The 10,871-nt window shown below is 50.6% G+C and overlaps 1 protein-coding gene across 2 annotated transcripts in view; it reads left to right on the top strand.

The window, feature by feature from the left end:
• The first annotated feature begins 8,115 nt into the window (after positions 1–8,115).
• The window catches only part of PTCD3 (pentatricopeptide repeat domain 3), a 91,038-nt gene continuing 88,282 nt past the window's right edge, over positions 8,116–10,871 (top strand). For both annotated transcript variants that reach the window (XM_068275421.1, XM_068275415.1), the window contains exons 1-2: positions 8,116–8,170; positions 8,283–8,465. In XM_068275421.1, the coding sequence (XP_068131522.1) occupies positions 8,160–8,170; positions 8,283–8,465 (194 nt within the window). In that variant the 5' untranslated portion in view covers positions 8,116–8,159. The remainder of the gene's footprint in view (positions 8,171–8,282; positions 8,466–10,871) is intronic.

Below are 10,871 nucleotides of genomic sequence, written 5' to 3'. Positions count from 1 at the left end.
GGGAGCTTTGCGGGGATTCCCAGCCCTTTTTACCTTTTGGCAAATGGTACATGAGCGGCAGTAGTTCGTCACATCTATCCGCATTCGAGGCCAGTAGAAATGTCCCCGGATACGATCAAGTGTCCTGTGGATCCCCAAGTGCCCGGCCAGGGGAATGTCATGTGCGGACTTCAGCACATGCCCCCGGAAGGCACTAGGTACCACAAGCAACTTGGTACCCATCCCCATTTCACCTTCGGTGGGGTGTACAGGCTCACTGTACAACTTCCCACCTTCCCAGTATACCTTGAATGTAGCCTCGTCTGTGAGGGGCTCAGAAGCCTGTTTTCTGAGGGCCTCGAGGCTAGGGTCAGTCTGGAGCGCTTGCACAAATGCAGCACTCTCACTCTCAGCCAGCTGGCCCGTGGCGTATGAGGTTAGTGGCTGAAGGGTACCATCCCTGTGGTCAGAGGAGGGGGAGGAGGCCGGGACCTCCTCTACCTGTTCTGAGCTCAGGGTCTGAGCAGTATGGCTGCGTGTTACCGCTAGCACAGGTATCCCTTCAGAATGGCACATATTGGCATTACCTACATCATTGTCACAAGCATTAATAACAGTAACAGGAACATTTTCATCACAGACAGTTGGTACATCAAACACAGGTACCCGTGAACTAGGCACGTTCAACCCACCTCCCCCCTGTTCTTGCCCCTGGGTGCAAAGTACCTGGGTGTGGGCAGAGAGTCCGTCTCTGTCCTGGCATTCCACAGGGCTTGGTGCAGGTTCATAGTACGACACCAGCGTGCCCAAGTCGGTCCCCAGCAAAACAGGGACCGGCAGTTGGTCCAGGATCCCAACAACCTTCTCGTGGACCCCCACCCCCCAGTCGATGGACACCCGAGCTTGGGGAATGTGAGAAAGAGTGCCCCCCACTCCAGTGAGGGTGAGGTACTGGTCAGGAATGATGGCCTCTGCGGGGACAAGGTGTGCACGCACCAGAGTGACATCTGCTCCGGTGTCACGGAAACCAGTGACAAGCTGGTCATTCACAGTAACCAGCTGGTGATTGCTTGTGATGGGGGAGTTCCCTGTCCCCTTTGCAAACATCAGGTTGGATGCAGCTCCTGGTTGGGGTACGCTGGCAGGTGGTGTCTGCCGCGGGCGAGGTGCGGGGGGTCCAGGTGCTGGGGTGGTCTGCCTCCGCTCCGGACAGGTGAACTTCATGTGTCCCGTCTTGTGGCAGTAGTGACAGGTGACCTCTCCAGAGGCTGCAGCCCTGGGTGCAGAAGCTGTGCTGGCTGGCCTCTGTGGCTGACGGCTCACAGGGGCAGGAGAGTCTGCCGAGGTATTGGGCTGACCTCCTCTCCAGCTGGATGAGACAGTTCTGCGTGTATCAGCCACCCGGGTAGTTGCAAAAGTCTCAGCAAGGTCTGCAGCGACAGTTGCTGAAGTCGGCTTGCGTTCTAACACAAATTGTCGTACATCAGCAGGGCAAATGTTCAGAAATTGCTCGAGGACTATCAAGTCCTCCAGGACGCCATAAGACCCTTTGGTGAGGCCTAGAGTCCACTGGCGGAGTGTGGTGAGCAAGCTGCTGACCACATCTCGGTACGAATCAGAAGACTTTTTCTGCCAGGCCCTGAACTTTTTGCGATAGGCTTCTGGCGTCAGCTGGTACTTAGTAATGATAGCGTCTTTTATAGCAGCATAATCATTATCCTTCTCCGCAGGCAATTCTGCGAAGGCATCAAGCGCTTTGTAGCGCAGCAAAGGTGTCAGATGTCTGGCCCACTGGTCTGGGGACAGACGATACTGACGGCATGCTTTTTCAAAAGACCGCAAAAACAAGTCAATGTCTGTGTCTTTTTCAATATTAGCAAACTTAAATTTTGCACTTACGGGTGCTGCAGCTCCTTCAGCAGGGAGGCTGGGCGGTGAACTCCGGCTGGCCTGTTGAACCTTTGCCATGTTGAGCTCATGCTGTCGTTGGCGCTCCCGCTCAGCGGCTGCAGCAGCAGCGGCTTGCCGCTCCCGTTCCTCCCGCATTTGGCGCTCCTCACGCATGTACTGCAGGTACTTGTCCAGGTCAGTGTCCATCAGCTTTTGTAATGCCTGCTGCATTAGCGGATCAGTACAAACGGACAGTCCAGTACTGGCCGGTTCCAGGCGAGTACTTTCAGAAACTCTGGGATTGGGGTCCACACTGACATTCTCCTGCGTAACTGTTGATGCAGGGCCCTCAGGATGCACAACCTCTGTACGGTCAGGAGTCTCAGTCTCTGGTTCCCCTTGCCTTGAGTCAGATGGGTCAGCGTCTACCTCAGCAGACACATCCAGCTCCTGCAGTTGCTGGGTATCCCATTGAAACAATTCCGTTACCAGGTCCCCTTGTTTCTTGCGGCCGACCTCAATGCCTCTCTCTTGGCAAAGATTTTGCAGGTCCGCCAGGCACATTTTCTTGTAGTTCCCGGACATTTCCACGCCAAATAAAATAAAACTTTTGGGGAGGGGTACTGGCTACACAGTCTCTCTGTATATATAAAAAATATATTGCCTTCCAGCTACACCAACGAATTAGTTCGTTTCTCGATAGCGCTAGCGCTATCGCAGATACTTTCAGCACAACACAGATCCAACCGCTGCCTAACACTGTCACAGGAGCCCTCAGTGGCTGACCGCACTTAGCCTTCTAAACGGTGCCAGCGCACAGATCGTGCGAACTCTGGTCGCAGTCAATGCGCAGGAACCGTTAAGAATTAGCCGCAGACAACTCAGAAGGGAGCCTGTGAGACACGGGTGATTACAACGTCACCCACTGGTTCAGAGTAAACTGCCACCACCGCGGTTACTATGGGACCGTGGGGCCCACTAACTGACTGACTAATCCTGTGAATAAAACGGTTAAACACACGATATCCTGTCTAGCCAACAACAAACAAACAGTAGCGTATCTTCAGAGACCCGGGATCATTTCTGTGTGTGCTGATAAGCAGGGTAGCGGAAAGTGAATGACTTGGAGAAAGTCGTTTATTCACGCAATATAAATAATTAATATATACAGACAATTATGAAAATCAACAATTATGAAAACAGCAATAGCCAGTATGAAAAATAAAAGAAGGGAGAAAATTACTTAGTTCCTGGAAAGATGTCCTTATTGTGGGAAGAATCATAAAGTCCTTGGTTTCAAAGTCCAGAGTTCAGACCAGGTGGATACCAGCATATCCTCAAGCTGGCATCTGATGAGTGCAAGATGGTTCAGTGTGGAGGACCAAAACCCGCCTGCTGGCTCTGTGCTTTTGATGAAGCTGGTTTGGGGGTGTGGCAATGCCGGCCCCCTCTGAACTACCAGCAAATGACAGTTCATTCCCTCTCAGAGATTTTAGAGCTAAACTTATGAATTGCTGTAACTCCTGAACCATACACGTTACATTTAGGGGGGTAACAGCTTCATACTTGGAGGAAAATACAGATTAATATGATACCTGACATGGCTAGTGCATCAGATCAGGGTCCTGAGTAGATTCATACCTGGGTGGTAGGGGCCCCGGGCCCCTCTCGACTGGTATCAAGAGATCCAGCATGATCCTACGAATCCAATGATACCGCTCTCATAACCACCCTATTTATTGTATTCTGTAAATGGGCAAAAGATTATATTGTACATTCATTTCTTCCTGCTAAGGCTGGAGTCAGCCTGACTGGAGTCCAGCTGTGTCTGCTTCTTGTCTATGAAGGCCCTGTTGGCTCCTTCAATTAACATCTGAATGTGAAATCTGCTTAGACAACTCTGAGTTTACACCTCTGGCTTGATCAGCAGTCACAGGGCCAGTCTTCCTGCCAGCTGCTTGTCACCTTATACCTGATGGATGGGCCATCAGCACAGCTTGAAGCCAGGGACTCTCTGGGCCCAGGCTCATTAGCATATCAAAAGGGCCAACCAGCATTTGGAATGGTGCTCTCTTTGCTAAGAAAAGGACTGCAGACCTCCTACACAATAAATCCAGATTGTACCGATTTGAAGCGCAATCGACGCAGGAATCGAGTGCGATCGTTCTTTTCTTCACGGGCGGTTCCAGGACGCGCCTGCGTCCCCGCAATCGTCCGTGACACCTACCATTGCCATATGTCTATATTATGAAGTGTAAGTACTGTAGTCTAGGGCCAATTTTAGAGGGAGCCAATTAACTTATCTGTATGTTTTTGGAATGTGGGAGGAAACCGGAGTGCCCGGAGGAAACCCACGCAGACACGGAGAGAACATACAAACTCTTTGCAGATAGTGCCCTGGCTGGGATTCGAACCAGGGACCCAGCGCTGCAAGGCGAGAGAGCTAACCACTACGCCACCGTGCTGCCCACTACATGGGTGCCACTGCCAGATATGTGTAGAGCACACGTACTGGCTGTAATGTGCTGCTCATTTTAGGCTGTCTGTTCAGTAGTTGTGCAAAGTGAACAAATGGGAAACGTTTGGCTCAGAAGCACAGCTCAGTAACTTTGCAGACAGCATGCTGGGCTAGAATGACAGGCACTGTGATTGCAGTGCAATATGATCCTTATGATGAATGTTGGAGGTGAGAAAGGACACAATGGGCTCTATTCATAAAAAACTTGTGGCGTAAATACTCATAGAGGTAAAATACAGCAGCGGTATTTTACACTTCTGGGTGGTCATTCAAAAAAATCTTGCCAGCTGCGATGCAAGAGCGGAGATCTCCCGCAGAAGGCTGGCGGTAAGCTGTCGGAAGGCATGCGGAAACACTTCAGCCGGCAGAGTCCCTCCGTGCACTGCTCTCTCTGGGAGGTCTGTCCCATTCACTTGTATGTAATCCGCAAAATCAGAGGAAGCGGTATTTCCCGTCCACATACCGCTTCCTCTAAACTTTATGAATGGCCATTTTGTTACTTTTTCTAGATAAATCTAGAAAAACACTGGAGAGGGCGGAAATTTCTCGCTCTGCTGGGGGATTGTAGATTTTCATGCGGGAACAGCTTTTATGAATGCCCACTTTGCTAAATGGACGGGAAAATCCGCTGTTTTGAGCGGAAAACTTGCGGTAAGGCGTATCTAGAGGGGTGCAGGCATGGCTTGTGCCATGGGCGCCACAGCACCATGGGCGCCATGGCTGCCTCCTCCTCCCTTATGCTTTACCACCATACTGAGGGATGCCTCTCAGGCATTTGTACCTGCTCATATATTGGAGGACATCTCTCACTACCTATACTGAGGGGGTCTACTTATACTGGGGGACACCTGCCAAAACTATACTGGGGGATTACTTATTCTGAGGGGAACCTCTCATTACCTATACTGAGGGACTACTTATACTGGGGGGATACCTCTTACCATTTATGCTAAAGAAGGCTACTTATACTGGGGAGACATCTATAACAACATATACTGGGAGGGCAACGTAACCATGGGTCTACTTATACTGGGTGAATTACCTCTGGCTACCTATACTAGGGTGCTACCTCTGGTTACTTTTACTTGGGGATTAACTCTAGCAACCTATACTGGGGAGACTTGTATCATTGCATTATGGGAAAAGGTGGTCTGGTGGGGGGAGAGGGGGGGCGCGCAATTTTAGTGTTTGCCATAGGCACTATGTCACCCAGATACGCCCCTGGCGGTAACCTTTTATGAATAGAGCCCATTGTGCTCTATTCATAAAAAATTTGTGGTGAAAATACTCGTGGAGGAAAAATACCGCATCGGTATTTTAGACTTCTGGGTGGGCATTCATAAAAATGTTGGCAGCTGCGATAGCAGAGCGGAGATCTCTCGCTGAAGGCTGGCGCTAAGCTGTCGGAAGGCATGCGAAACACTTAAAGAGAACCCGAGGTGGGATTTACTTATGCTAGTGGGGCACAGAGTCTGGTTGTGCACACTAACACCAGCCTTTGTTGCCCCATGGTGTGCCTCCAAGACCCCCCTGTGCGCCGCTATACCCCCCGCAGTGCTGGCGACACGCAGAGTGTCGCCAGCACAATGTTCACCTCTCGCCTGTCTGTTTGCGCCGCTCCCCCGCCTCCTCCGTATCGACGCTACCCGCCCGCGTCCCTTCCCTCCCGCTGATTGGAGGGAAGTGTCACGGGCAGGTAGCGCCGATGCGAGAGGTAAACATTATGCTGGCGACACGCAGCACTGCGGGGGGTATAGCGGCGCGCAGGGGGGTCTTGGAGGCACACCATGGGGCAACAGAGGCTGGTGTTAGTGTGCACAACCAGCCTCTGTGTCCCACTAACATAATAAAATCCCACCTCGGGTTCTCTTTAAAGAGGAACTGTAACGACAAAACGTCCCCTGGGGGGTACTCACCTCGGGTGGGGGAAGCCTCCGGATCCTAATGAGGCTTCCCACGCCGTCCTCCGTCGTTTAGGGGTCTCGCTGCAGCCCTCCGTGCAAGATGACGTCAATATTTACCTTCCTGGCTCCTGCGCAGGCGCCCCGACGGCTGTCGGCTCCGAAGTAGGCGGAAATACCCGATCGCCGTTGGGTCTGCTCTACTGCGCAGGCGCAAGTTTCCGGCGCCTGCGCAGTAGAGCGGACCCGACGGAGATTGGGTATTTCCGTCTTTCCGTGCCGAAAGCAGCCACAGCGCCCCTGCTGGAGCCAGCAAAGGTAAATATTGAATCTACAGTCGGGTCTGTCGCCGGCTGTTCGGAGGGCTGCAGCGAGACCCCCGTGGGACAGAGGACGGCGTGGGAAGCCTCATTAGGATCCCGAGGCTTCCCCCATCCGAGGTGAGTACCCCCCAGGTTAGGTTTTTGATGTTACAGAGTCTCTTTAAGCCAGCAGAGTCCCTCCGTGCGCTGCTCTCTCTGGGAGGTCTGTCCCATTCACTTGTATGTAATCCGCAGGCTTCTCACTACATCCAAGGAAGCGGTATTTCCCGTCCACATACCGCTTCCTCTAATCTTTATGAATGGACATTTTGTTACTTATTTCTAGATAAATCTAGAAAAACACAGCAGAAGGCGGAAATTTCTCGCTCTGCTGGGGGATTGTAGATTTTCATGCGGAAACAGGCTTTATGAATGCCCACTTTGCCAAATGGTCGGGAAAGTCCGCTGGTTTGAGCGGAAAACTTGCAGTAAAGTTTTATGAATAGAGCCCATTGGGATGGGGAATGCTTTCTTTCACTATGAGATGTTTGCAAAGTATACAGATGAACATATAGGTGAAATATATTTAACCACTTGAGGACCCCCCCTTTACACCCCCTTAAGGACCAGCGCTGTTTTAGGTGATCTGTGCTGGGTGGCTGTGCAGCCCCCAGCACAGATCAGGGTGCAGGCAGAGCGACCAGATCGCCCCCCTTTTTTCCCCACTAGGGGGATGATGTGCTGGGGGGGTCTGATCGCTCCTGCCTGATGGGTGTTGCGGGGGGGGTGCCATAAAGCCCCCCTCCGTGGCGACATTCTCCCCCTCCCTCTCCTATCTGTCTCCTCTGGGGATCGGGGTTGCACAGGACGCTATCCGTCCTGTGCAGCCAGTGACAGGCTGTCCCGTCACATGGCGGCGATCCCCGGCCGCTGATTGGCCGGGGATCGCCGATCTGCCTTACGGCGCTGCTGCACAGCAGCGCCGTACAATGTAAACAAAGCGGATTATTTCCGCTTGTGTTTACATTTAGCCTGCGAGCCGCCATTGGTGGCCCGCAGGCTATTCACGGAGCCCCCCGCCGTGAATTGACAGGAAGCAGCCGCTCGCGCGAGCGGCTGCTTCCTGATTAATCAGCCTGCAGCTGGCGACGCGTCCTGCAGCTGCCACTTTGCCGACGCGCGGTATGAGTGCGCGGTCGGCAAGTGGTTAAAGCATATGGTTGCAACATGTGGGTAATGTGTGCAAACAAACATTTCTGCTCTCTGCTCTCCCCTCTTCGTCCACCTCCTCCCTTCTCTGTCCATCTTCTCCCCTTCTCTATCTGTCCATCTTCTCCCCTTCTCTATCTGTCCACCCCCTCCCCTTATCTGTCCACTGCAGGGAAAGTCCTGTCCTCCTGCTAGTCATTTCACCCTGGAATGCTTCCCTAGTAAAACGATTAGAGATTCGGATCAAAGATCCGGATCTTTTCAATGATACGATTCGAATCATTGAAAAGATCCGGACTTCCATCTCTATGATACAGAACGAGAAAGTAACACAGAGGTTCTATATATGCTGTGAAGGACATGAGCAACACGTGGGTATTACACGGAAGTGGATTACACCAAACCCACAGAAGAGGGGTGTTTGTCCCCTTCACTTTTACAACAGCAGTCATTAGTTCTCACACATAAATATACAATTCACAGGGAAAGTGTATTTTTTAGCGGTGAGCGAAGAAGAGACTGGCCAGCAAGAGGAGGAGTGTACTGTGGAAGGAGCTCTCACCCCCCTCGTCCTCTGTCAGTGGAACGGTCCGGAGTCTGGGCTGTCATGGCGCTGCCCTGTGTCAGGCTGGGAGCTGTGCGACTTCGCTCTGGGGCTCTCTGCAGGTAATGCATGTTACTGTATATATTATCATTTGTAGAGGGCTATGCCAGGGCTGGTGTGGGGACATCGCTGCTCTGTAGATCCATGCTGGTAGCTGGGTATAATCATTCATATAACCATATAGGTGCAGCCTCTGCCCTGTCCTTGCTGGCTGCTACCCCTGCTGTCACTACACAGATTTTTTTAATTAAATGTTAAATTTTTAAATGTAAAATTAAAAGTTAATGTGTTAATTGTTTAATCACTGTAAGACCAGAAACCCACTAGGATCAATTTTCTGAGCACTTTGCAATTTGAAAACTCTTGCTAATGTATGCTATGGGTGTGATCCCACTTGAGCGATGTGATTTTATAAAAATCCCCCATAGCATTGCTTTAGCATGAGCTTTTTCAAATCACTAGCGATTAGAAATCGCTCCTAGTGGGTTCTGGGACCCTTAGGCCTCTTTCACATTAGACAACGCGTTCAGGGGCCGTTTCCTGCACGCGTTGAATAGGCTGCGATGCTGAGTAGCGGCGGTAGTAATTAATTAACCCGATGGGAAAACGCAGATTCCTGACGATAAAATGCTCACAGGTGCGTTGTACCGCAGCGCATTGAAACGCAGCGTCGGGTGTGAAAGGTAAAATGAAAGTCTATGGACTTTCATTTTACCGTGATCAACTAAACGCTAAAAAAAAGCTCTAGTGTGAAAGAGCCCTTAAAGTGGACCTGAACTCAGAACGTCCTCTCTGCTTTAAAAGATAAGAAACAGCATGATAACCTTTAAAGAAAAAAAATTCTTTGTTGCAACTAATACAAATCTTGCAAATAAAATGTAGTGTGTCTACTTCCTGCTTTCATGGAAGCAGACATATTGTTAACATCCTGTGTTTGCCAAATAGCTGCTCTGCCATGGAAGCCAGCTGCCACGGCTGCAAGATCAAATTAAAACTTGTTATTAGTCACAGATGAAGGGGAATTGGAGAGGCTGAACTCTCTAAGTACATAGTGTGCATTTCTTTATAGTTTCATTCTGTCCTGTGCAAGAGTTCAGGTCCACTTTTAAAGGACAACTGAAACGGATATGGAGGCTGCCATATTTATTTACTTTTAAGCAATATCAGTTGCCTGGCTGTTCCTCTTCCTCTTTTAAGCTATAGACCCTGAACAAGCATATGTAGTTCAGGTGTTTCTGACATTACTGTCAGATCTGACAAGATTAGATGCATGTTTATTTTTGGTGTACTTAAAGTGAACCTTAAGAGTAAAAAATAAATTGAGTTTTGCTCACCTGGGGCTTACCTCAGCCCCCTGCAGCTGATCGGTGCCCACGACGAGTCGCTCTGATGCTCCGGGTCCCGCTGGCGGCCACTTCCGGTTTCGCCGTCAGGACCCATCAGGCTGAAGAATGCGGCCGTTTCTATGTGTTCCCAGCCAAAATAGCACTCCTATGCGGCCATATGGCCGCATAGGGGGTGCTATTTTGGCTGGGAACGCATAGTATCAGCCGCGTTCCCCAGCCTGACGGGTCCTGACGGCGAAACCGGAAGTGGCCGCCAGCGGGACCCGGAGCATCAGAGCGACTTGTCGTAGGCACCGATCAGCTGCAGGGGGCTGAGGTAAGCCCCAGGTGCGTAAAACTCAATTTATTTTTTACTCTTAAGGTTCACTTTAAGACACTACTTTAGCCAAATAGATCAGCAAGGCTACCAGGCAACTGTGATTGCTTAAAATGAAATAAATATGGCATCCTCCAAATCCCTTTCGCTTCAGTATATATGAGTTCTAGGAATTGCCAGTGATTCCAAAAACACTTTGCTGCTTAAAGTGAATGGCCACGATCCCACAGGTGTGATTGGGATTTGCCATAATTGCAATCTCTCTGCATGCAGCTTTACTGGAGCACCTCATAAGGGAAAGCAGATCCCAAAATCACTCTCCCTGAAACTGCTCCAGAAATTGCTCCGCTAGCATTTTTGAGAGCGTTTTGCGCAGGGCTGTGGAGTCTGGGCACCCGGAGTCAGAGTCAGAAGATTTTTGTACCAACTCTACAGCCCTGGTTTTGCGATCGCAAATGGGCCCCAGGTCTAAGGACTTGGACCATGCATTCCCTTATAAAGTGCTGCATGCAGAGCAGTTGCTTCTGTGGTTTCATGGCCATTCACTTTCAGTAGCGAATCGTATTTGGAATCACCAGCGATTTATAGAAAGCATAAATCACTGCTGAAAGCGCTATGGTAGGTCCCAGGTCTGAGTCATGTCCTGTGTAGGACTGTAATCGTGACATTTACTGGCTACTGTGACTGCAGAAAGGAATACACTGGCCCTTCCTAGAGCCTAGAGAGGCCCCTTTTACGCTAGGCCAGTTTCATTGCATTGCACTACCCTTTCTGCACCCAGGGTAACAGAACAGCAATAAAAGTCT

Source organism: Hyperolius riggenbachi, chromosome 1, assembly GCF_040937935.1.
Source record: "Hyperolius riggenbachi isolate aHypRig1 chromosome 1, aHypRig1.pri, whole genome shotgun sequence".
NCBI lineage: Eukaryota > Metazoa > Chordata > Amphibia > Anura > Hyperoliidae > Hyperolius > Hyperolius riggenbachi.
This window is presented reverse-complemented; position numbering and strand designations above follow the sequence as displayed.